Source organism: Eretmochelys imbricata, chromosome 7 (assembly GCF_965152235.1).
Source record: "Eretmochelys imbricata isolate rEreImb1 chromosome 7, rEreImb1.hap1, whole genome shotgun sequence".
NCBI lineage: Eukaryota > Metazoa > Chordata > Testudines > Cheloniidae > Eretmochelys > Eretmochelys imbricata.
In genome coordinates, this window is record NC_135578.1 from 30,262,185 (window position 1) to 30,288,539 (window position 26,355).

The 26,355-nt window shown below is 58.7% G+C and overlaps 2 protein-coding genes across 5 annotated transcripts in view; one reads left to right on the forward strand and one right to left on the reverse strand.

Annotated features, from left to right (window-relative positions):
• Window positions 1–26,355, reverse strand: part of PC (pyruvate carboxylase) — a 240,137-nt gene that overhangs the window by 4,240 nt on the left and 209,542 nt on the right. For all 4 annotated transcript variants that reach the window (XM_077822518.1, XM_077822519.1, XM_077822521.1 and 1 more), the window contains 6 exons: window positions 3,509–3,653; window positions 2,856–2,945; window positions 1,604–1,825; window positions 1,217–1,373; window positions 688–928; window positions 84–333 (listed from right to left, as the gene is read on the reverse strand). In XM_077822518.1, coding sequence (XP_077678644.1) covers window positions 84–333; window positions 688–928; window positions 1,217–1,373; window positions 1,604–1,825; window positions 2,856–2,945; window positions 3,509–3,653 — 1,105 coding nt within the window. The remainder of the gene's footprint in view (window positions 1–83; window positions 334–687; window positions 929–1,216; window positions 1,374–1,603; window positions 1,826–2,855; window positions 2,946–3,508; window positions 3,654–26,355) is intronic.
• On the forward strand, window positions 14,639–19,074 carry LRFN4 (leucine rich repeat and fibronectin type III domain containing 4). Its single transcript, XM_077822747.1, has 2 exons — window positions 14,639–16,017; window positions 18,360–19,074. The coding sequence occupies exons 1-2, from the start codon at window positions 14,639–14,641 to the stop codon at window positions 19,072–19,074; spliced, it is 2,094 nt and encodes a 697-aa protein (XP_077678873.1).

Below are 26,355 nucleotides of genomic sequence, written 5' to 3' on the forward strand. Positions count from 1 at the left end.
TCCCTGCTCTAAGCACTAGATCCCCTTCCCCTCCCAGAGCCAGGCGTTTAGCGCCCGGGGGCCCTGGCTCCTGCGGCTGGTACCTGTGTCCTGGCTGGTGCCCCGGGTGCAGGCCACCAAGGCGCCCATGCTGGGCTGCGAGGTCATGCCGGACATGGCGTCCACGGCCACGTCGACGATGTCAGCGCCGGCGGCGGTGCAGGCCAGCATGGAGGCCACACCCGCCCCAGAGGTGTCGTGGGTGTGGATGTGGATGGGCACCTCGGGGAAGCGCTGGCGGAGCACCCCCACCAGCAGCTCCGAGGCGCGCGGCTTCAGCAGCCCAGCCATGTCCTGCAAGGGAGAAGAGAGCTGAGCGTGGGGGGGGGCAGGAACGGGGGAGGGTGGGGAGGGGTGAAAGGGTAGGGAGCAGGGAAGGTGCAGGGGGGAACCAGCTGTGGGGGGGCAGAGACGAGGGCAGGGGCTGTGGGAGCGGAGGGGGAAGGCTGGGGCAGGAGGGGATGAGGAGGCAAGTATGACAGGGCGAGCGAGCTCTGGACACCCTCCCCAGTGCCATGATGCCCCCCAAAGGGTCATCTCAGTCCATGATGTCCTGAGCTATGGGTCCCCCCGGGCTCTGCTCCCCAGTGCTGCCAGTGCCCCCACCCGCAGCCCCCGGCTACCCCAGTCCTGGGCTCCCCTAAGTACCTTGATGCAGAGGATGTGTGTCCCAGCTTTCACCAGCTCCTCGGCCAGCTGGACATAGTATTCCAGTGTGTATTTGGTGCGGGTGGGGTCGGCCACGTCTCCCGTGTAGGAGATTGCGGCCTCCACCACCCCCCCGGCTTGCCCCGCTGCCTCCATCCCCAGCAGCATGTTGGGCAAGTAATTGAGGGAGTCGAAGACCCGGAAGATGTCCATGCCGTTCTCCTTTGCCACTTCACAGAACCTGGGGGACCAGGGTCACCTGGTGAGTCCTGGGGGAGAAGGATCCCCATGGGGACTGGGTGCCAGGCCCCCCCATGTAGAGTTATCCCTGCTGACCCACCCCTCAGGTCTGGCGTCAGGGTGAGTCAGCCAGGCGACTCTGGAATCCCACCCCCTTTCCTCACTCCCTCCCCTGGGGGGTCTGAAGCCCTGACCCTCAATCCTACCCCACGGCTCTCTGCTGTCCCAGGCTTGAGCCCCCACCTGCCCAGCCCGGCTGATGCCCTGTCAGCCCACCCCGCCAGCTCACTTGAAGACGGAGTTGTCGGGGTAGTTGGTGTACCCCACGGCGTTGGCCCCCCGCAGCAGCATCTGGAAGGGGATGTTGGGGATGAGCTCACGGAGGTCCTGCAGCCGCTGCCATGGGCACTCATGCAGGAAGCGCATGGCAACGTCAAACGTGGCACCTGGTGGGGTGGGGCAGAGAGGTGAGTACGTGTGACCTGCCTCCACCGGTGTTACCCACAAGTTCTTCCCTCAGCCCTGCCCCTCCCCCCAATCCCATAGTGGATGTTCCCTAGAGGGGAAAGGCCTGTGTCCCATTCCCCACCCCGCCGGGGCCAGCCAGCCCCCCACCCTGGGGCTGGATCAGAACCAGCGCCCCCTAGAGCGGAAAGGCCCCATGTCCTGCTCTTACCTCCCCAGTTCTCAATGCTGAAGAGGTTGTTGAAGTTGTGAGCCACGAAGGGCGAGATCTTCTTGAGGTCATGTGTGCGGACGCGGGTGGCCAGCAGGGACTGGTGAGCATCCCGGAAGGTTGTGTCCATGAGCAGCAGCCCACGGTGCTGCCGCACGGCCTTGGCAAAGCCCTGGGGACCCTCCCGGAGCAGGATATCTCGGAAGCCAGTAGGGGGGTCACCTGAAAAGCAGGGGGCGGATACCATTGCTGTAGGGTTGCAGAGAGACCCCTACACGGCTCCCTGCAGCCCCCCAGGGTGTCGTTACTTAGCCTGGAAGGAGTCACTTACACTCAGCGCTGCTGGTGCTAGGAGGCGCTGCGCTGCAAGGAGGGAGGTGGGGACACAATAGGGGGTGCTCTCCCTTACTCACAGTCAGTGGCTGACCCTAGCATGATGCTAGAGGACGCCAGGAGAGGGATCCCTGAATAAACAGCCCTTGCGCCCCACCCCAGAGGCGGCTGCATCTCAGTACTGGGCCAGGGATCCCTGTACATGACGTGCTCTGTGGGGCTGATGCCTGGTAAATCTTTTCTGACTGCAACTAGCCTGGAACCAGCTCCATGAAATGGGTTGGACAGCTGAGCCGTGGGCCTGAGGTTCCCAGCACGCGTGTGACCGATGCACAGGGCTGGCTTTAATTAGCCAGCATTGCAGCTACGTCGGGTTATTATCGCAGTTTATTTCTTTGTCAGCCGCTAATCCTCAGCCTGAACCAGGCATTAAGAGAATGAACAACGGTGGCTTACAGCTCATTAAGGTTCTCCCAAGCAGCCTGTTAAATCCGTTTTGAGCTGACAGACCCCTAAGTGCTCCCTCCCTGGGCCAGGGAGCAGGCTGGAGCAGAATACAGCACAGCTAATGATTTGCTGGGCAGCCTGGCAAATGGGGCAGGCAGCCACCGAACTGGGAGCGCTGACTCCCAGCCCTCCCCGCGCCAAGCCACTAGAACCCACTGCCCTCCGAAGGGAAGAACAGGGCCCAGAAAGGCCCTGACTCCTGGGAGCGGGGAGCGGGGGAGGAAGTGGAGTCCAGCCACAAGGGCAGAAGGGAGGGCACGTGGCACAGGGAACCCAGGCATCCTGCCCCCCCCCACTCCATCCATGGGGAAGGGAGTGGGAGGGGGCCATAGTGCGGGGGAGGGGCCCTGTGGGCAGCAGACCCAGCAGGTGGGAGGTGCCGGGGTGGGGGACAGGAGAGGAGGGAACTCACCCAAAGGCACAATGGGCACGACGGGATCAATGGGGGATGGGCGGGCCTTGACAGGGATGGGTGTGGTGGGGCCGTTGACCATCACGTGGCCTGGAGAGAGAATGTCAGAGTTAGAGAGCACAGTGCATGGAACACGGCCTGGGCCAGGTATCCCGCCCCCGCCATACCGACTGGGGATCCCGACCCATGGCCCTTATGTTACAGAACCAGCTGGTGATCCCAGCCCTGAGCCTGACGCCGCGGTACGGGATGGACATCATACCCATGGCCCTGACCTGTGGTACTGGATGGGGACTCCGCCCCCTGGGGCTGATCCCACAGTACTGGACAGGCACCCCACAGATGGTCCCAACCCACGGTACCAGCTGAGGATTTTGCCTTCTGGGGGGCTCCTGCCTTCTGGGCCTACCCCTCAGTACCAATTGGGGATCCTGCCCCGGGGCCAGATCTCATGGTACCAGCTGGAGAATCCCACCCATGGCTCTGACCTCACAGATCTAGCCCATGGCCCTGTGGTACCAGACGGGGACCCCATACCTTGGGCCTAACCCCACAGTACTGGAAAGGGACCCTGCTCGGGGTCCAACACCATGGTCCTGGCTGGAGATCCCACCCATTGGCCTGAGTCTGTGGTCCCAGCTTGTGGCCTGTACCCAGATAATGTAGCAGCTTCTGGGCCCTGTTCTGGCCCGGGCGCAGATTGAAGAGCTCAGGGTTCTCGTCGATGAACTGTGTGTCCACCGTGCCCCGCAGGAACTGGTCATTGCTCAGCACATTCTGCAGGAAGGGGATGTTGGTCTGGGAACAAACAGTAACAGGCTATCAGCATGGCTCTGGCATCCCGTGGGTTTAATCCTGGAGGGGGGGAGGCCCCCCCCAAGAACCCAAGGCATTAACCCTTCCCCTCCTGGCCCCAGCAAACCCTGACCCAGAGCTGGACGCCAGGATGGAGAAGATGAGACCTAGCGCTGTCTATGCTGGGGCTTTGGTTGGCGTAACTACCTTTCCCCAGGATGTGAATTTTGTCACCCCTCCCCTCACCGAGTTAGCTACGTAGAGCTAAATTTTAGGTGCAGACCAGGCCTGAGGCTCCGAGAGGGAGGGAGTTGCCCTGATGGTTACTGACACAGGGATGCTGCCTGAGTCTGCAGGGAGCCTGAGCTGATTGCTCTGAAGTGGGGCAGCTGCCCCAGTGTTAGTGAGTCAGTGCCGCCTTCCTTCCCCAAGGGATTATGTCCTAGCCTGATGCCAGGGTGAGGTACACCAGGCAAGGCGCTCCAGAGGAGAAGCAACGCCTTTGTAGCTGGTTATTAAAGCCTCTTCCTCTCTTTGAATCAAATACATAAAAGGTTGTTACAAGAAGGAGGGGAAAAATTTGTTCTCCTTAACCCCTGAGGATAGGACAAGAGGCAGTGGGCTTAAATTGCAGCAAGGGCGGTGTAGGTTGGACATTAGGAAAACTTCCTGTCAGGGTGGTTAAGCACTGGAATCAGTTGCCTAGGGAGCTTGGGGAATCTCCGTCACTGGGGATTTTTCAGAGCAGGTTGGACAAAAACCTGTCAGGGGTGGTCTAGACAGGGGCGGCTCTACCAATTTTGCCGCCCCAAGCAGTCGCCGCCGAAGTGCCGCCGCGGTGGGAAGAGCAGCGGAGCTGCTGCCGAATTGCCGCCGCGGGACACAGGCTGCCGCCCCATTCTGATTGCCGCCCCAAGCACCTGCTTGGAAAGCTGGTGCCTGGAGCCGGCCCTGGACCTAGTTAATACTTAGTCCTGTCTCGAGTGCAGGGGCCTGAACTAGATGACCTTGCGAGGTCCCTTCCAGTCCTACGATTCTATGATTGAATTCAGTTCTCCCTGCTCCCAGCCAATCAGCTCTCATCGCGCTGCAAATACTGCTAACAAATCTAATGACAGATCGAGGCCCATCTCGTACAAGATGTGACAATGGTAGCATGGTCTGGTGGGTTAGCGCAGAGGGTGCGGAGAGTCAGGACTCCTGGGTTCTCTCCTCTGCTCTGGGAGGTGAGTGGTTAGAACTATGGGGAGGTGGAAAGAAGAGGCTGGGAACCAGGACTCCTGGTTCTATCCCTGGCCCTGGGAGAGGAGTGGCATCTAATGGTTAGATTGGGGGGGTGGTGGTGGAAGGCAGGATGCCTGGGTTCTAGTCGCAGCAGCACAGCTGTCCAGCTGCTTGTGTCCAAGGGGTGGGGAGGGGCAGCTACCAGGCTCATGCTTGTGCATTGCGGGGGAGAATGGGGACTGGCTGCTGGATGGGAAAGGCTGGAGTAAGCTGAGCCCCCCTGAGCGTTGTCAGAGCTGTCAAGAGGGATTAGACTCTGGGGAGCTGGACTGTGTCTCATGGGCTGGACGGAACAGCTGCTGCTTGGGGAAGGGCAGAGCACAGATGGGTAGTGGGGGTGCAATGGGGGATCTGGGAATTGCAGAGCGGGGGCGCAGGGGTCAGCAGCTACACTGGGATCTCCAGCCCCATAAACACTGGGGCAGGGCATGTTAGACTCCCCAGGAGCCTAGCCTTGAGTTCAAGGTGAACCCTCTTGCTCTCATAGGAACACAATCACAGCATAGGCTCGAAGCAGTAAAAGATGCAGGACTGAATGTAGCCAGCAGAGGGCAGTGCCTCTCTCACACACCCCCTTACACAGAAGGGGAAACAGAGGGTCTATCCCCAGCTCTTGGAAGGGAGGGGAGGTCTAGTGGGTTAGTGCAGGGGATACGGTTAGCGAATGGGTTCAGGACACCTGGGTCTGGGTTCCCTGGCTCTGAGAGAGAAGTAGGGTCTAATGGTTGAGCGGGGGGTGGGGGTGGGAACCAGGACTCCTGGGTTCCATCCCCATCTCTGTTGCATGACCCTCAGCCCGCCTTGTCCCCTCTCTGCACCACCATATCCCACTCTGCCATGGCGACCCTGACCTGACCTACAAAAACCATGCTGAGCCCCCTGTGAGCAAACCCCTCCTCTCCCAACAACTCCGTTATTTAATGTGCTGCTGGGGTCCTGAAACAGCCCCCTCCGGCCACGGCCAGTGATCCTGGCACCTGGCTCTGCATGCTGAGAAGCTAACGGGCTCCTGGTACCATGGCCAGGGGCAAGGCCTTCATCAGGGATAATTATCCTGCTGAGAACTGATTGCCCTCCTCAATGCCATCACCCAGGGATGGGGGGAAGGGCACTGCACCTGCCATCCTGTGCCCTCCTTTCAGTGCCCATATGCCAGCTCCTCTGCCTGCAGGGGCCGTGCCATGGCTGCAGAGATGCTGCGCTTTTCCTGTTCACTCCTGTGTTAAGGCCCAAATGATGATGTCGGCAGCTGGGCTCCCCCACGGCTGCCCACAGAGGGGCCTCTGCTCCTACCTTACCCACCACCTGATTCCCAGGAGACCGGTCTCCTGGGCTCTGTTCCCAGCTCTGTCCCGACTCACTATGTACCCGGCAGCCTTGCTGTAGTTTTTAAATGGGGAGATGGGAAAACCATGAACTCAAAAGAAACCCAAGGCAAAATAGCAGAGCTGGGAAGTTCTCACACATACACAGAGCAGGGCTGATTCTCTCCAGCAGAGGGCAGCAGAACAGCTAATCCACACTTCAAATAATGCCTGCTGCACTCTGAGCTGCTAGGAAGTAGGGATAGAACCCAGGAGTCCAAACTCCCAGCACCCCCCTAACCTGCGAGAGACCCACCATTTCCTTCCTAGAGCAGGGGATAGACCCCAGGAGACCTGGATTCTCAGCCACTGCTCCCTCCCCTCCCCTCCCCTCCCAGAGACGGGGCTAGAACCTGGAACGCTGCTCCCTCCGCTCTAACCTCCAGACCTCATTCCCTTCTACGATTCTGGTTAATAACTTCCCTGGCCAGTCAGCTAAGGAGGTGCCAAACCCAGGACTCCTGGGTGAGATTCTGTATCCCACTAATGGCTCATTAGCAGCCCCAGAGTGGGCCGGGCTCGGCAAAGGTAATCATAGCCCTATATTAGCTTTATGGGTCCCTTCCCCAGAGCTCTTGGTGGGGGGTAGCAGGAGGCTGAGCCTCATGGAAGTTCAGGGGGGCACAGAGGGCTGAAGCTGGGTTTGAAGGGCAAAAGGGACCAAAGCATTGTTGGGAATGGGGGCTGTTTATACAGGGATCTCTCCCCATTCCTGGCCCTCCCAGCCAGCCTATCCCTCCGCCCTGGGACTGCATCATAGCCAGCACCCCCTTCAGGGGAAAGGCCCCATACCCCATTTCCTGACTTCCTCCCCCCTTACCCAGTCAGCCCCGCAGTGGGAGTGAAGTCTAAGCTAAGTTCCTTCCCACCCTCTACTGTTGCTGCATTTCCTCATTAATTAATTAATCAATCAGGGCGCTCAGCAGTTAATGAAGGAAGAACGTAAGCTAGGTGCAGGGAGAAGAGCCTTGGAGCAGGAGGCTCTTGGCTGAAGGAGGTTTCAGAGAAGGAGCTACGCCCTCAGTTCCCACCTAATTTCTCACCCCATGGTAGGGCTGTCTCCTTCAATCAGGTCCCCAGAGCTCTAGGAGTGAATGTCCCTCAGCGATGGGGCTCTGAGCCCTTCCCTTGCGGATATTGACTACCAGCCCCCCCCAACTCGTAACAGCACTCTCCCCTCCCAGGGCTGGGGATGGAACCCAGGGGTCCTAGCTCCCAGCCCCCCAACCATTAGACTTGACTCGACTCCCCTCCCCTCCCAGAGCTGGGGATGGAGTCCAGGGGTCTTAGCTCCTAGCCCTGCAACCATTAGACTCCCCTCCCCTCCCAGAGTTGGGGCTAGAACCCAGGAATCCTAACTTTGAGTCACTTCTGCTCTAACCACTAGATCCAACTCCTGTAAGTTTGAGCAAATTGCAATTCTGCTCAGTAGGGGGCAGTGGTGTGTCCCCTCCCCCACAGTATCATCTTTAACCCAATCTTAAACCTCTTAAACAGAAACCCCCTCATCGCCCCCCCCCGCTGTAATCCCCATCACACCCAGGCCTAACCTTGCCCCTGTTCATCTAAGTGAACATCTGTTCAGCATCTGGCTGGGAGGAGAAAGACTCAGAGCCCCAGCTGGCATAAGCCAGCACTCACTGGGGGGGCTGGCAGAGAGTGCCTTCCCCTGCACAGCTCTGCCAATGCCCCTCAGTCCTGACCTGCAATGCCCTGCCCTGGGCTCCCCCCCACACCCCGCTCTGCCAATGCCCCTCAATGCTGACCCCTCACCCCCTGCCATCCCAGCCCCAAGGTCTGCAGGGGGCATGTGTGAAGTTTGTCCATAGCACAGAACTGCTGGGCTCTCTGGTCCCCAGGACATGACAGGGACCCCTGGGCTCTGCAGCTCATAAACTCCAGACTTAGAAATGTGAATTGTGACAGGAGTCAGGAAGCTACAAACCTGGAGGGAAAGCCCAGCTCCCTGTACTGGGGATCGAGGCGGCTGCAAACAGCCGGGTATTACAGGGTATTGGAAGGGGGTCAGTAATGTCTAGTGGTTAGAGCGCAGCAGGGCTAGGAATCAGGATTCCATTGCCAGTTCTGAGAGGGGAGGGGGGGGTCTAGTAGTTAGAGTAGAAGGGGCTGGGAACCAGGACTCCTGGGTTCTGTTTTTGTGATTGGAAGTGTGATTCTGATTCCCTTTGTCCCTGCTCTAACCATTAGCCTCCACTCCCTATCTGCAGCTGGGACCAGGCATCAGCGCCCTCAGCCCCTCACCTGGCGAAAAGGGACCATGCACCACCATTCCCACCCGCCCAAGTCCAACTGACAACCTCCCCCACCCCATCCTGGTATATGGGGACCAGCACCAGCCTCCACTCCCCTTCCCTCTCTTCCCCCAGCTCCAGCTGCCAGCCTTGCACCCCCCTCTCCCTTCTGACCCCCCTCCTGATGTACGGTGACCGTGCAACATCCCCTGCCCCCTCCCCAGTGAAAGGGGACCTTGCACCAGCCTCCCCTCCCCTTTAGCTACAGCTGCCAACCCCCTTCCCCGCCTCACCCCACTCTTGCCCTCCAGCTGCCACCTCCCCCATCCTGGTGTATGGGGCTCATGCATCAGCCAGCCCACCCCCACCTGCCCTATCCCACCAGCTCCCAGTCCCCTTTCTCCACCTGCTGATTTGATTCCCCCCCCCTCCGCATCCTGCTGGAAAAGAACCGTGCACCCCCCACCAAGCCTTGCCCCCTCCCCCCTCAGCTGACAGACCCCCCCCGCACGGTGCAGAGGGACCATGCACGACCCCCCCCCCCCGCCAGCCGGGAAGGGGCAGAGCTGGCGCCGTGCGGGGAGGGGAGGGGAGGCCGGATCCTCCTCGCAGCCCTCCCATCCCCCACCCCGCGGCACAGCTCCGGCGCCCGGGCAGGGACCGGAGGGCGCGCGCGGTTCCCACCTCCCGCCGCCGTCTGCAGGGGAGGGGGGGCGGCGCTGGGGTTTGGGGCTCGGCGCCAGGAAGCGGCGGGTCGGGGTGCGGGGGTGGGGGACAGCCGATGCCCCTTCGCCCCCAGCGGACCCCCAGAACCGGCCCCAAGGCGGGTGTGGGGAGGGGATGGGCCCGGGGGAGCCCGGCCGCTGCGGGCGATAGAACCCGGGCGTGTGGCGAGTTTGGAATAGAACCCAGGAGTCCGGGAGACAGAGACGGGGTGGGGGTGGGGGTGTGCTGTCCCCTGCCTGGGACCGAGCTATAAAGGGATCGCACCCCTGAATGCTACAGCGGATGGGACCCAGGCATCCGGGAGGCTGCGTCCCCACTGCCTGGAGCTGTCAGCGGACCATATTCACGACGACCCCCCGAGGATAAAACCCAGGCGTCCGGAGGCTCAGTGCTGGGGGTGACCATCCCCCCTTCCCGGATGTATAACTTGATTAGACAGCACAGACTGAACCCACGTCCCGGTGGATAGAACCCAGGCGTCCGGCGAGTGCCCCCAGAGTGGATCTAGCCCGCGCCCGGTTACTGGATTGAAAACGGATTGGACCCCTCCCCCCGCCTTGCCGGGGGACAGAATCCAAGCGTCCGGGGAGCGGAGAGGGGGGCCTTAGGAAGTATATGTAACCCCCTGCCTGGAGCTATAACTGGATTGGACAAAACGGATTGCACCCCGGGTGGATAGAACCCAGGCGTCCGGGGGGCAGAGGGGGTGCCCCCCAGAGTGTACATGCCCGACCCCCCTCTGATATATAACCGGATTGCACAATATCGATTGCACCCGCCACGCCACCGGCGGAGAGAACCCAGGCGTCCGGCGATGCTGGGGGGAGTCTGCGCTGGTGCTGCAGGGGGCTGCTAGCCGTGGAGGGCGCTCGGATCTGGCCGCACGCGCGTATCCCCGTTCATGCCACCGCAAGCCCGGCACAAGTTGAGCCGCGCCGCAGCGGAGAGGAGCCGCCAGGGGAGAGAGGGGCCTGCTGGCCCCCCGGGGCAGGGGGACGGCTGGGATGGGGGGCCCCTTTGGCCGGGGTGACTCCGGTCCCCGGGCGTGAGCAGCCCGCAAGGACGCGCGGAGGTGGCGTGGGGGGAATCGCAGTCCCGGGGATGAGCCAGGGCGCGGGTGGGGGGCCCGGAGACAGGAGACGTGGCCCCCCCTAGAGACAGAGCGCAAGGTAAAAGCATCGGCCGCTGTGCATGGGGCGGGGGGGGGAGGCGTCTGGGGAGGGGGAACTGGATCGGAGCTTGGGGAGGGCGTGTGGGGGCCTGAAACGGGGCTGTGGATCAGGGACGTGGGGGCCAGGAGGGGAGCTGAAAGGCCTGGAGGGATGAGTGGCTGCGGGCTGGACCGGAGGAACCTGGAGGGGCTGCAGAGGGGCTGCGAGGGAGCAGGAGGGAAGCTAGGCGGAGGATAGGGGGTTGGATTGGGGCTGTGCACGAGCTAGGCAGGAGCTGGGGGGCTGGACTGGGGCAGTAGGGGGAGCTAGGCAGGAGCTGGGGGCTGGAAGGGGCGATGAGGGAACAAGGCAGGAGCTGGGGGGGGCTGAATGTTTCTCATTACCTGTCAAAGCACTGGTTGAAGGGCACCAAAGGGTGTGTGCAGGGGAGGGGAGGAACAGTAGAGATCCACTCCCAATCTCACCCCCCCCCCCCCGAAACAGGGGTGCTGCTGGCCCCTCTGGCTAAGGACAGAGCCTGTGGGTGGGCTGGGTACAGAGGGGAGGAGTTTCTGAGGGGGGTGGAAGGAAGCAGTTACCTGCCAACTTCCTGTCCCCCACCACAGGCCCCATCCCAGTCAGAGGCTGCCAGGGATGGGGGCAGCTGGTTGTAGTGACCCCACCCTTCCAAAGAAGGACACCCCACCCACAGCAGAGCTGGACACAGCTCCCCTCACCCACCAACAGGGGGCATCCTGCTGCCCACGCTGGTGCGGGAGGGGCAGTTTGGTGCAGAGCAGTGGGTGCCTGGGGGAGACATGGACAGACACATCACTCTCCCCCAATGGCAGGCACACACACCATTGAGCCCACACCTACTCACTTGCATAAGCACACCCAGATAAGTGCACAGATACTCAGAAGGGTGCACCTGGCAACACGTGCAGAGCCATGAGCACACACCAAAACCCCAGCTCCTCCACACCCACAGGACCCCCAGAAATAAATAGGCACAGACAGAGCAAGTGTCTGGCACCCTCCCTCTTTCCCAGAGCCAGGAATAGAACCCAGGCGTCCTGGTTGCCAGTGCCACCCTACGCCAACCCCCTAGACTCCATCTGAAAGCCTGCTCCCTGGGTATATTCTCCCAGCCAGGCCTCCGGTCAGTCTTTGAGCCCTCTGACCTGGGAGCAGGTACAGCTCCCCACCCCTTATGTTTCTGCTGGCTCTGCCAGAGCTTATGTACCATCAGGAGAGCAAAGAAGGTGACAACTGTGCCTCCCTTTGGAAGGACCATGAGGGATCTGGGGCAAATAGAATTGAGGAGTCCTGGCTCCCAGCCCTCCCTGCTCTAACCACTAGAACCTACTCCCCTCCCAGAGCTGGGAATAGTGTTTGGAGCAGAATCAGGTGAGGATTCGGGACTCTGGGTTCTATTCCCGGCTCTGCCACTGACCTTGGACAAGTCCCTTTGTCGCTCTGTGCCTCAGTTTCCCCTTAGCAAAATGGGGAGAGTAATTCTCACTCCTGCTTTGGGAATTACTCAGGGATCTGCTGGCCCAGCAAACTCTGGATTGACACCTGTGTGTGTTGATGCTTTGACACCAATAATGCTCTTCATGGGGATGCCCCGTAGACACACTTTTGGGTCTCTTTGGCTACAGATTTCCCCCTAAGCCCCAGTACAAACACTGCCGGAAATCTCTTCCCTGCCTTTCTTCAAATGCACTGGAAACAGGATTATGAATATGTTTATCCAGCCCTTCCCCCTGCAGCCTCCATGTTCCAGCCCAGGCCACAGGCAAGAGCGAAATTGACTAGAAATGCAAAGAGAAACTGACTAGTCTCTTTCATTGTTGGGAGCTGAGTGAAATAGAGGACTCAGGAGTCCTGACTCCCAGCTTCCTGTTCTTAGCGCTACACCACACTCCCTCCCAGAGCTGGGGAGTGAACCCAGGAGTCCTGACCCCTAGTCCCCTCCTTTCTCAGCATCTGTGGTAGGAACTCCACTTTGATTATTTGAGGGATCTGTTTCTGGGGCATATGCAGGGGGCGCATGAGGGGCGTGTGGAGTTGGCATAAAGTGGGGGGATGGGAGGGGAGCTCAGGGAAAGGGAGGGAAAATGGCTATTTCTGGTTTACCCAGTGGTTATCTGAAGCCCTGACATGATCCCTCTAAAAAGACAAGGTGGGTGAGGTAACGGCTTTTATTGTTGGGGAGAGAGAAGCTTTCAAGCTACACAGAGCTCTTCATGTCCCTCTACAGCAGCTCTGTGACTGTTCTCCCTGCACAGTGCTGTGTCCCAGACCCCCCCAGCCACAGTTAGCCAAGCAACCTGGAGCAACTCCATCCATGCACCAGGGCTCTGGAGAAAGATGATCCTGCCTGACACCCCCCCCCCCCGCCCCGCCAATTATATGCCCATGTCACTGGCGTTATCAGGGTGACCTGAATGCTGGCACTTATTAAATCAATAACTTCCCTTGGCACTACCCTTCAGACAGAAAGGGATGTTGCACAGGAAATGGAGTGCTGGCAGGCTCCCAATCACCTCTGCGTTACCCCCCTACACCCCACTGCCCCTTCCCAAACCTGGGATAGAACCCAGGAGTCCTGACTCCCCCTCCCGATCTAACCACTGTACGTAGAATGTAAGTTCTTTGGGCCATGGCCTGTCAGGACTCCTGGCTTCTATCCCCAGATCAGGGAGGAGAATAGTGTCTGTCTGGTGGCTAGAGGGGGGTGGGGGGAATACTGGAAGCCAGGATTTCTGGCTCCTTTCAGGAGTAGCAGCCATATCTGCTGTCCAGAAAACCAGTTCATCCTCCTCAGCCCTCCTCTCTCTTCGCCCCTCCCAATTGCCTGGCTGTGCAGGGGCTGGGCGGGGGAGTAGCTCATGAAGCAGTGTGTCCAGTGGGGAGGATGCTGGGCTCTGGGACGGATGTAGGAACCAGATAGATCTTTAAAAATTCAGTGGCTGAACTATCAACCTGGCTGGTTCCCTGTCTGCGGCACTGAGCGGTGGTGGGGGCGGCAGGATTATGCAGGGGGAAAGGTGAGTTGCACAGAGAACACAGGCCAGGGGGACTGGGGAGGGACCCTGTCAGCGAGGGAAGGAGGTGGCGTGGGGAGCACAGGCTGGAATGGGGAATCTGGGAGGGATCCAAGCCTGGGGGAGATGGCTGGCATGGGGAGTGCAGGCTAGAGGTGGGGAAGGGATCCCAGCAGTGGGGGAGACCCCCTCCACTCCCAGAACTCAGCGCTCCTGACTCCCAGCTCCTCCAGCTCTAAGACGCCAGACCTCACTCCCCTCCGAGCGCAGAGAACAGAACCATAGGGTTCTATAGGCCACAACAGAGACCACAGGCCCTGGATTAGTTCCTAAGCACTTTCTATGGCCCCAGCTCCTGGAGTCATGGGACTGTACTAGAACTGAAGCTTCCATTTCTCATCCTTGTGGTTGGGGAGAAAAGTTGGAAAACAAAACCCAGGTGTAGCTGTCCCAGCCATACCTGCCTGAGTCTGCAGATAGCCTGAGCCAATGGCTCCAAGACAGGGGAGCGGACCTGGGCATCTCAATCCCCACTGCTCTGGGGGTTCTACCAGTTCCACCCAACCTAAGCAGCCATACCCCAGTTAGTAGGGGGCCTGCTGGCAACCCATCCTCTCTGTGCAGCTGTCACTATAAATGGGGCCAGGCCACACTGCACAGGTGGGGCCACTGTTTGTGAAAGGAGCTACAGTGCAGGGTTGGGGGCCACAGGGGATGGGGCTGCAGTGCAGGGCGAGACCATGGGCGGTGGGGGTTGCGCTACAGACAGTGTTTGGAGCAGGATTACGGTGCAGGGGGTACAGCCCTGGTGAAGGGGTGTGGGTATGGTGTGGGGGTGGGGTTATACAGGAGGGGTGTGATCATGGTGTGGCAGGCAGGTATCTGATGCAGGGGTACCGCCCTGGTATCGAGCCATGATGCTGGGGCGTGGCTGTGGGATGGAGTTGGGGCTACAGTGCAGGGGTGTGGCTATGGCATGGAGGTGGGGCTCACATAGAGGGTGGGGCTATGGTATGAGGGCTGTAGCCCCATGCCCCAAGCTGCCTATACCCCCTAGACCACCTTTTTCCCATGTCCCTGCTCTTGGCTGACCTTCGCTCACTCCATTCTCTGATCCCCTCTCTCCTCTGCCTCCCAGGCACTGCCGACCCACCAACCATGGCTTGCCTGCTGCTGGTGCTGCTTCTGATGGCAGGGACCCTGGTGTCCTGGGCTGCCTCCTGCCCCTTCCACTGCGTGTGCCAGAATCTCTCCGAGTCACTAAGCACCCTGTGTGCCAACAAGGGCCTGCTCTTCATCCCAGCCAACATTGACCGGCGCACAGTGGAGCTGCGCCTGGCCGACAACTACATCCGCGTGCTGGAGCCCCAGGACTTCCTCAACATGAGCGGCCTGGTGGACTTGACCCTCTCCCGCAACACCATCGACAGCATCCGGCCCTTCGCCTTCGGTGACCTGGAGAGCCTGCGTTCCCTGCACCTGGACAGCAACCGGCTGACGGAGATCGGCGAGGAGGCCCTGCGCGGGATGCTCAACCTGCAGCACCTCATCCTCAACAACAACCAGCTGGTGAGCATCTCGGCTGCCGCCTTCGACGACTTCCTGCTGACGCTGGAGGACCTGGACCTGTCCTACAACAACTTGCGCCGCGTCCCCTGGGAGGGCATCCGAGGCATGCTCTGCCTGCACACCCTCAACCTGGACCACAACCTCATTGACTCCATCATGGAAGGCACGTTCTCTGAGCTCTACAAGCTGTCCCGCTTGGACATGACCTCCAACCGGTTGTACACCCTGCCCCCTGACCCGCTCTTTGCCCGCTCCCAGACAGGCGTCATCAGTCCCACCCCCTACACTGCCACCATCGTGCTGAGCTTCGGGGGCAACCCCCTACATTGCAACTGTGAGCTGCTGTGGCTGCGGCGGCTGGCACGGGAGGATGACATGGAGACGTGCGCCTCGCCGCCCCACGTGGCTGGCCGCTACTTCTGGTCAGTGCCCGAGGAGGAGTTCACCTGCGAGCCGCCCCTCATCACCCGTCACACGCACAAGCTGTGGGTGCTGGAGGGCCAGCGGGCCACCCTGAAGTGCCGTGCCATCGGGGACCCCGAGCCAGTGATCCACTGGGTGTCACCGGATGACAAGATCATCTCCAATTCCTCCCGGACCGTCTCCTTCCGCAATGGCACCTTAGATGTGCTGGTAACCACAGTCCGGGACGACGGCCCCTACACCTGCATCGCCATCAATGCAGCGGGTGAGTCCACAGCCCTGGTGGACCTCAAGATTATCCCTTTGCCCCATCAGGGCAATGGGAGCAGTGGCCCAGTGCCGCACCATGACCCGGGCTCCTCCGACATTGCCACCAAGACAGCGGCCAACACCACCGACTTGGGGGTGGGTGAGAGGAGTGTGGAGGTGTCCGATGTGACAGCTGACTCAGCCTTGGTGCGCTGGGCTGTAGACAAGTCGGCCCCCACTGCCTGGATGTACCAGATCCAGTACAACTGCACCGTGGATGACACTCTGATCTACAGGTAGGGGGTGCCGCAGCAAGGATGAGATTGGGGGAGTGGGTGGGGATGGATGCCATGGCACAGGAGGCTCCGGGAAGAGAGACCATGCTTGGTCGTGCCCCAGCCACATCACTGGACCACTGAGAGCCTTGAGTAGGGGTGTGTGGCTGCATTGCATTGCATTGCATTATTCTCCAGGGAAGGGGGTGTGCCTGGAACACACGGCACCACGGATTTTCTCTAACATGGGGGGTGGCCATAGTGCACAGCATTATGGGTATTCTGCGGGAGGCATGGCTGGGCCACCCTGCATTATGGACACGCCTGTGTGAAGCTTATGTTTAGAGCAGCCCTGGGGTTGTTCTGACTACTCCGGGGAAGCAGAGAGAGGGCTTAGCTGTGAATTAGTCTCTCTGCTCATGTGACACTCAGCTGCCAATCCTGCCCGGGTTCTGAGTCCTGTGTCCAAGCCCAGAGGCAGCTGACAGGGACTCCTGTACGAACAGCTCCGTGCCCCAACCCAGAGGTGGCTGCATCTCAGTGCTGGACGAGGGATCCCTGTATAAACAGCCCCCACGCCCCAACCCAGAGGAGGCTAAATCAGCACCAGGAGCTTGTTGGAGTGGCAGCGGCAAGTCCATTGGGAGCAGACGATGGGGGTCGGGGGGTGGAGAAGGCCATGCCATCCCAGTGGTTTAGGCTGAGACTATTAAAGTTCAGGCTAGAGATGCGAGTAGGGGCTAGACATGTGGGGGCGGGGGCAAGAAAAGGGCAGCAATGTCAGGGGTGGGTCTAGATGCAGGGAACCTGGGTTCAGAACTGCTGGGGGTGGGGAGTGTGGTCTAGTGGTTAGGGCAGGGGACTGGGAGCTAGGACTCCTGGGTTCTATCACAGGACCCCTCTCTGTGCCTCAGTTTCACCCTCCCTCTCATTGCCTATTTAGATAGTAAGCCCTTCCCCTATTTTGTACGTAGAGGTGACCCAATCCAGGTCTGAAAGCCCTTATAGTGGGAGGAGACTTTGGAGGGCAGAGGGCTTTTCAACCAGCCAACAAAGGCAGATCAAGACCCCATGGCTGGGAGCTGAAGCTTGACAAACTGAGGTTAGAAACGAGGCCACATTTGTAACAAGGAGGGGGATTAATGACTGGAATAGCTGACTCAGCGATGGGTGGATTCCCCAGCACCTGAAGGCTTTTCCAAAGCACCTACATGCCTTAGGAATTTAAGTCCCTGTTCAAAAGTGAGGTGGGGTCTGTACTCCAGAGGCAGTGTGGCCTGTTGGTTACAGCCCTGGACTTGGGACTCAGAACTCGTGTATTGTATTCCTGGCTTGGCCACTGACTGACCCTGGCCAATGACACCCCCCTGTGCCTCAGTTTCCCCATCTGTAAAATGGGGATAGGATCCTGACCACCTTTGTAAAGTGTTTGAGCTCCAGGGATGAAAAGTGCTGGATAAGAACTAGGTGTTCTTATGAATGATTCTGGGGGGGCCACATCTTGAAACACCTTAAAGGGTCCTGAGTGTCGGTGGTAGGTACTGAGCAATGTTTGGAAACCCTTTTGGGAGTCTCAGTGTGCACCCCCCAAATCACAAATCACTTGAGGCCTGTTGTTGAAGCTGTTTGGGTGCGGGCCCCTGACGCCCTTGATTGGCCAGAAGTGACAGAGCAGGAGAAAGAGCTGAATGCGTTGGTTGATCACAGGATGACTGTGAACCACCATGAAAACCAAAGCGATCCTAGGCTGGCTCGGGATTTCAGTTGAGGTAGGGAAGCATTAATGCCCCTGGCCGAGGCACTGGGAAGAACTCAGCGGGAACACCGTGTGCAGTTCTGGTCACCCGTGTTCTAGAAAGATGAATCAAACTGGCCCGGTGCAGAGAAGGGCTCCCAGGCTGATCAGGGCAATGGGGAGCTGATCTTACAAGAGGAGACTGAGCGAGCTGGGCCTGTTTAGCCTGGCTGGGCGAAGGCTGAGAGGGGATCTGCTCTCTGAAAACACACCAGGGGGGTAACCCCAGGGAGGGAGAAGAGCTACTGAAGCTAAAGGACAGTGTTGGCACAAGGACAAATGGGGACAAACTGGCCAGGAATCAACTGAGACTGGAGCTGAGAAGATTTGTGACCAACAGCGAAGGGAGGGTCTGGCGCAGCCTCCCAGGAGTAGCAGTGGGGGGCAAACACCCCACTCATTTGAAGATGGGGCTGGATATGAGACTGGACTCAGTGACCCAGGAGGTGTTATGAGCAGCAGATCTGGGGCTGGATGCAGGCAAGGCTGGGAGATTCCCCAGCCTGGGGGGAGTCAGCGGGGCTGCTCAGAATGGTTCTTTCCGCTCCCTAAAATCTCTCTCTTTCAGGATCATCCCGGCCAGCAGCCACCACTTCATGCTGAAGCACCTAGTCCCAGGCGTGGACTACGATCTGTGTGTCCTGGCCATCTTCCATGACTCAGCCACCTCGCTGGCTGCCACGCGCCTGCTGGGCTGTGCCCAGTTCTCCACGGAGGAGGCGTACCCGGACTGCCACTCGCTCCACGCCCACTTCCTGGGGGGCACTCTGACGGTCATCGTGGGGGGCATTATCGTGGTGACCCTGCTGGTTTCCACCGTGGTCATGATGGTGAAGTATAAGATCTGTGGCAGCGCCCACCCTGGCATGCCCAACGTCTCCAACATGTACTCACAGACCAATGGCGGGCAGCCAGGGGTGCCCAATGGGATGCTGCCGCAGCGGGGTCCTCAGCGGGAGCGGGGGCCGAAGGCGCAGCGCCGGAGGGCGAGGGGCAAGCCCACCCGGCAAGAGGCACCAGACCCCAGGACGGCAGAGGGGGTGGTGGCGGGCCAGCGTGACCAGCCAGACCTGGGGACCTCCAAGGCCAAGCGGAGCTGCTCGTTGGACATGGGGGAGATCTCCACCAGTGCCTGCTATGGTTATGCCAAGCGGCTGAGCATCATGTGGACCAAGCGCAGCCAGTCAGTGCACGGGATGCTGGCCAGCTGCGCGGCTGAGGGGGTGCGCAAGGGGGGTGCTGCTTTTGCCAGCACGGAGGAGCTGGAGGAGAGCGTGGTATGACGCAGGCGGGTGGGAGCGCACCGCACTGGAGCAGCTGGCTGAACGCCGGGGATGGGACAGCTGAGCCAGGCGAGGAGTGCCTCTGAGCCGACACGGTGACACTCCATTGGATGTGGTGACATGGCAATGTGCAAACCACCCCGGTAACCACCTCTCTGAGCTGGTGACACTCCAGCCAACGTGGCAATCCCGATCCGACCCGGCGACACTTGAGCCAACGCGGTGACCCCTGATCTGACACCACCAGGCCAGGGACAGCACAACAGCCCCCCTCCGACACTGGATTTCCCCAGGGAGAGTGCCCCGTTAGCCAGAGACAGAACCCCACATGGTTGGAGGTGGGTTTGGGTTTTGCCATCGGACCTGGTTTGACTTGACACCTGAGGCTGGGAATGTCTGGAAACCCCCAGCTCTTCCCACTTGCGCCCCCACCTTGATGCACATGGTGTGAGACACACAGATTGGAAAAGGAAAGTTAGGGGGGAATTGGTGCTGGATCAGAGAAGGGGGACCTGGACAGGCAATCAGTACCAGATCAGAGAGGGGGTGGGCTTGGATGGGGGATTGGTACTAGAATGGAGAAGGGGGGTCCTTTACAGGGAATGGGCCCCAGATCAGAGAGGGGGTGCCTGGACAAGATATAGGCTGTGGATGGGAGAGGGGCCCGGATGAGGGAAGGGCTCTGGATTGGAGAGGGGCCCGGATGGGGGATGGGCTCTGGATTGAAGAGGGGGATGGGCCCTGGATTGGAGAAGGGCCTGGATGGGGGATGGGCTCTGGATTGAAGAGGGGGATGGGCCCTGGATTGGAGAAGGACCTGGATGGGGAATGGGTCCTGGATTGGAGAGGGGCCAGGATGGGCTCTGGATTGGAGAGGGGGCCCGAAGGGGCATAAAGACTGGATCGCAGAGGGTGCACCTGGATGGGGAATTGGTACTGGGTTGGGGGGCTGGATGGGAAATCAGCGCCAGACTGGACGGGGAATTGGTACCAAGGATTTTATGTTTTGGTTTTGTTTTTAAAATCATTTGCCTAAATAAATAAATAAACCGGAGTCACTGAGAGTGATGGGTTTGTGAGCACTGGCCCTCTGCCCCACTCCAGAGGCTGCTGCATCTCTGCACCAGGTGGGGGAATCGCTGTATTAACAGCCTGCTGCAGCAGCTCTGCCTGTAACTAAGTGTAACTGATGCAGTGATGTGCCGGGAGCCTGAGCCCATGCCCTGAGAAGGGAGAGCTGCCCTGAGTGTGCGTGTAATGTGTTGTTGTGGGTCACCAACCCACACTGGGTGCCTGGCAAGGGCATGAGACTGTGGGAGCTGGAATGGGGGGAGGGGCTGTGGGGAGCTAGACTTTGAGCGCTGCAGCTCCAGACCTTGACATTTCTACACAACACGAATTGCCACGGCAACAACAGCCACATTTAAGAGCCTGTAGCCTTGGAAGTGAAAGATTTCCTGGGCGCCTCACAGCTGGGGATGGCAAGCTGAGAGCGTCTTGCTGCAGAAGAGATGCACCTTCCTAGAGAGATCATTAACTCCCCCCTCCCCCCTTTCTCGTGAGATCCCAAAGGTGCACGTTCACTCGGGACCATGCCCCTCCCCTCAGAGCGATCGGCACAGGCTCTCGGCAGACTCAGGCTGGTGTCGTGGTGGCAGTTACACTCTGGGGAGCTCCCGTGCTCGGAGCAATTGGCTCAGGCTCTTGGCAGACTCAGGCTGGTGTTGTTGTGGTGATTATACCCGGGCAGTCCCCCTCTCGGAGCAGTTGGCTCAGGCTCTCAGCAGACTCAGGCAGGCACTGGTCACACCTGGGTCACCTCTTCTCCTCAACCACGATGCCTGGGAGAGGTGATCCTACCACAATCACCTGACTCCAGGAGCTCAGGCCTTGGGTCTGAGCCTGTAGTACCAGTGCAATTGCCCAGCATAGGAGGGGTGCCCAGGATGGGACACCCTCAGATGAGCAGTCACCTGCACTCAGAAACCCCCCATACTCAGTGCACCCCTATCTCAGTGTGCCAGGCCACTGTGTTGGCTCTCCCACCTTCCAGGTGCTCTTTGGAGCACAAGGGAAGATAAAAGCCAGGCATTGACGACAACAGGGGAGAGGAGAGCAGGATGAAATGGGCTCCGCCGGGGGTGGAATCTGACTGAGGAAGAAATTGGGAGCAGGAAGCAGAATGGAAGGGGAGCTGGGGATGAGATGGCTGGTCAGGGAAGGAGTAAAGAAATCGGGGTGGGGGAGGTATGGATATGGATAGATGGAGGGGTGTAGGGAGGTAGGGGGATGGATGGATAGAGGGGTGGATTGAGGGGTGTGTGGGGTAAGGAGGTGGAGGGGGATGGATGGATCGAGGGGTGGTGAAAGGAGGTGGGGGGATGGATGGATTGAGGGGAGGTGGATGGATGGATTGAGGGGTAGGAGTAGGGAGGTGAAGGTGGATGGCTGGCTGGAGGGGTGTTGAAAGGAGGGAGGTGGAGGGCGATGGATGGATCGAGGATTGGGGGGTACGGAAGGGGACGGGAATGGATAGATAGAGGGGTGAGGGGTAGGGAGGAGGAGGGGGATGGCAGGCTGGAGGGGTTTTGAAAGGAGGGAGGGGGAGGATGACTGGAGGGCTGAGGGGCAGGGAGGTGGAGGGCGATGGATGGCTCAAGGGCTGGGTGGGTAGGGAGGTGGAGGAGGATGGCTGGCTGGAGGGATGTTGAAAGGGGGGAAGGGGAGGGAGATGGATGGATGGAGGGATGGATCGAGGGGTGGGGGGTAGGGAGGTGAGGGGATGGACAGATTGAGGGGTTGGGATAGAGAGGTGAAGGAGGATGGCTGGCTGGAGGGGTGTGGAAAGGAGGGAGAGGGAGGGAGATGGATGGATGGATCGAGGAGGGTGGGGCATAGACATGGAGGGCTGTGTTTGGGGATGACTCACGGGTGTGGTGCTGACTTTCCCCAGCTGGTCTGGGGTCCTTAATGAAACCCGATTCTGTGGCCTTGGCCCGAGTGAGCTTGGCCAGGCGGGGGGAAAGGAGCTGGCAGACGGGCGGTGGTTAGATTGCAGAGCCCCAGGGCTAGGGGAGACACTCAGACTGGGCTGTCAAAGAAGGCTCAGGAACGCAGGTGCCCATGCCCAGATCAGTGGGTTTGAGGTATTGAGGGTCTGCACATCCCAGCCTGAAGCTGGTGGGCAGATTCCCAAAGAGCTGGTGGGCGTCCCCTGCAGGGCTCATAGGTTTCAAGGCCAGAAGTGCCCTTTGCCCATCTCGTCTGATCTGTATAACCCAGGATCTCCTACAGCCATTCCTGCCTCCAGCTCAGATCTGCTGGTTGAGCTACAGCGCAGCTTCGAGACGTCCGATCTTGATACAGAGACTCCAGTGCGGGAGAACTCACTGCAGTGAAGGGGTCTGACTATGCATGGGAATCTAGTCTTTGTCCCAGACACCAATGATTGTGGTTTTCTCTATACAAGAGAAGACAGAGCTACAAACTCCAAGCTAGGCAAAGTGGGCTCTTGTACAATAAGATTCCAGGATTGTCACCTGTCCGAGTGTCACTCGGAGGCCCAGACTCTCTGTGGAGTCAGTGTGAAGGGATGGAGGCAGCTACAAGCATGGCTGAGAGCTCTTCTGGTTCAGAATATCACCAGGTTCAATCATCATGGGGCTTTGCAGCCTGCTACCATCCAGCTTTTAAGTTCTCAGCCATTCTGAGGTGACAAATGACACCCGTGCGGTGTAACAGCCACAGCAAGGCATGTATCCATGCCATACTAAGAGTTCTAGACCATTGTGAGATCAGAGGTAACTCAACCAATCACCACCCTTGCTCTACAGTTAATTTGCATGCAACAATTTCACTGGTTGGAGGAGGGAGATTGCACAGGTGGTGAATTACTTGGCCCAGCTACCACACCGGTGTGATGGCCTGGGCTTTCAGCTGCTAGTATCATAACAACAATCCCTAGCTCTTTTCATCCCTCGATCGCCAAGTGCTTTACAAAGGAGGTCAGAATCATGATTCCCATTGCACAGGTGGGGAAACTGAGGCACGGAGAGGGACTGTGACTTGCTCAGTGCCACCCAGCGGGCCAGCGGTTGAGCCGGGAATAGAATTCAGGTCTCCTGAGTCTCAGTCCAGTAGACTAACCACTAGGCGGTGCTGCCATCATCAGTTTGCCAGCCCCAGACGCTCCAAAGATCATCAGGCTGAGAGAAATCGCAAGATTGTCTTACCAAACATGTGACATTATTAAAAACCCATCCAGGTTCTGTTTACATTCTGGGCTTCTTAGCTTCTAGAGGGAGACGGTCCCCTAATTATTAGCGTTATGTCTGGCCTAATAATTCAGTATATACATAAATAAAATGAATTAAAAGGGACTAGAGGATGCTGATTAGCAACATGGACCCTTTCAGAGATGGAAAACTGAAACCACTCAGCCAGCAATCAGAAAACACAGTTAATTTGCCATTGTGATCATGTGTCTGTTTCAGGGCCACTTCCTGCTTTGGGATGCTAGATGATTTCTAGGTCTGTCCAAGGAGCTGGGTTAATGTAGCTACCGGCTTCTATTTAACACCCTAGCTCTGTGCAAAATAAGCCAGCAAACTTGAAAATCACATCATTGGTGAGGGTCTGTAAATGGGGAACTCTGTGAGCGAACAGCCCCACATTTGTACCACAGACTCCACCCCAGGCCCCCCAACCTGCATGGCAATTTGCAGGGGTATCAGACTTTGTGTGGAGATCTCAAGTGTTTCAAAACCCTGTCCTTTCATCAGACAGCCCCGCAAGCTGTTTTCCCACAGGGACGGGTCTCATGGCGGAGATGCTCCCTAGCCTCAGTTCCCACATTGTTCCTTTCATCCCTTCCTCCACCCCCACTGCGCACCCTGCTACACGATCCCCTCCTTGGAGTTTGCATCCAGCCCATCCACTTCAGAGATTCACAGAAGTCCAGAAGGGCCCCTCAGACCATCTCTGCTGAACTCCTGCATGGCCCAGGCCAGAGACTGTCACCCAGTTACCCCTGCATGGAGCCCCATAATTTGGGTTGGACTAAAGCATCTCCCACTTGGGGTTTGAAGCCATCAAGATGGAGAATCCACCCCTTCCCTGGGGATTTTCTTCCAATGGATCTTCACCCGCACTGTGAAACACGGGGGCATTATTCCTCAGTGGAAGGTGTCTGGCTTTATCCTCTAGCCACTGGTTCTTGTTCTGCCTCTGTCTGCCAGATTAAAGAGTGCTAAGTGTTTAGACACTATAATCAAGCCACCTCTTGAGCTTTATTACAAGAAGTTAAGTAGATTTAAGTGTAGGCCAACTCCAAGTTAGATCAGTTTAGCCATGTCAGCAGAGTGGGAAAAAACCACACCCCTGACCCACAGCGGTGGTGACAAAACCCTCAGGGCACACACAGCTAGGGCCACAGAAAAGTGCTTCAGGGATGCGGGGTTTGACGGATGCTGCGTCTGCACTAAGGGGCTCTGTCAGTATCGGTTCTGCAGTGTAGACACAGCCTCAGTCTCTCATTGGCATGCTTTTTTTCTAGGCCTCGAATCATTTTTGTGGCTCTTTTCTGCCCCTTCTCCAATTCTTCAACACCCTTTCTAACACCTGGCCCCCAGAAGTGGCCGCAACATCCTAGGACGGGTCTCCCCTGTGCCATATGCAGAGGTAAAATCCCCGCCCTGCTCCTACTCCCTGTTCCTCTGTCTACTCAGCCAAGGGTCGAATGGGGAGCTCACGGTCAGTTGCTCTTCCTCTATGACCCCAGAATCCTGTCCGGAGACACTACTCTCCAGGATACACGGCTTGTGCCCCTTCCATGTCTGGCCTTGCCTTTGGCGGCATGAAAACACATGGTGTTTTGAATGGACCCAGGAGCCCAGAGAGCCCTGGAGAACTGCCCTGTCCTCAGCATTATTTATTACGGCAATGTGCCACCCGCCAATCTGATCAGCAGTGGTTTTATGCTGACCTCCAGATCACTGATAAAGTCATTGAACAGCATGGGGCAGAGAACAGGTTCCAGCAGAATCTGGAGTCGCTGAACGCTCAGTGTCCTTACAAATCACCTCCATCCCCTACCCCTGCTACTCTCCCTTCCCAGCCCTGCAGGGATAAGCCAGATGCCAATGGATCTCTCTCAACTGAAGGCTGCGTGGAAGGGACTGATGTCTCCCTGAGATCCACTAACAGGCTGCAGCATGGATCAATAATGCATCGCCACAGCAGCATGGGGACAAGCCCCGGCTGGCACAGCATGCCAGTCACATCAAAATCCATTCAATGCTTGATGGGGTTGGGGTCACTGGGAGTGCAAAGTCCCTGCATGGCTGGCAGGCTCGGGGTGGGGATGGGGTGGCACAGAGGTGAACAGGGCTCTGCACATTGCGGACGTCAAGATGCCCCCACTTGTGGGAATGGCGGAGAAGGGGCATGTGCCATGCCCGGCTGCGGTGCCCAGCAAGAGGGAATGCTGGAAATGGTGCTGGATGGGGAATCCTGGATTCTATTCCAGGCTCTGGGAGGGGGGAGTGGGATCTATTGGTTAGAGCAGTGGGGGGAAGGGTTAGAGTCAGGACTCTTGGGTTCTGTTCCTGGCTATGGGAGGAAAAGGGGAACAGAGGCCTAATGGTGAGGGTGGGGGTGTTAGGAGTCAGGGCTTCTGGGTTCTATTCCTGGCAAGCAGGGGCGGGTTCAGTGCCCAGACTTGCTGGGTGATCCTGGGCAAGTCGCTTCCCCTCTTTGGGTCTCTGTTTCCCCTCCTGCCCTTTGATTAGCCCGTGGCAGCTCTTCGGGGCACCAGCGAGAGGAGCATTGTAAGTGATCACCACACACAGACCGGGGAGGGCTCCTGGGCAATTGCATTTTAACCCACATAAGTTTGTAATGTGGGCTTGACATGCTGTCCCATCCCTGGACTCCCATCTCCCAGCTCTCCCAGTGCCCCCAATCCCAACCCACAACCTCCTGCTATCCCCGCCTGGGCTCCCTGCTCAGTCCTACCGACGCCCCTCAATCTTGACCGGCAGTCCCCTGCTGTCCCAGCCCTTGGATCCCCCCTGCAGCTCTGCTGGTGGCCCTAAGTCCTGACCAACAGCCCCCAGCTCTCTCAGCTCCACTGGAGCGGTATTCTGCTACGTGTACACACTGGCTTTGGCTCATGCATCACTAGCACAGATCAGCAGCAGGGAACAAGCTCTCGGAGCCCCATGGGCCATGGATAAACTCAGAGGAATCGTGGCTGCGTGTGGCAGCATCTGGAGTGAATTG

Excerpts from the sequence above, each read along its gene's own strand:
- LRFN4 (XM_077822747.1), top strand. The coding sequence starts at position 14,639 with ATGGCTTGCCTGCTGCTGGTGCTGCTTCTGATGGCAGGGACCCTGGTG. Across the intron at positions 16,018-18,359 it reads GATGACACTCTGATCTACAG|GATCATCCCGGCCAGCAGCC; the intron begins GTAGGGGGTGCC and ends TCTCTCTTTCAG.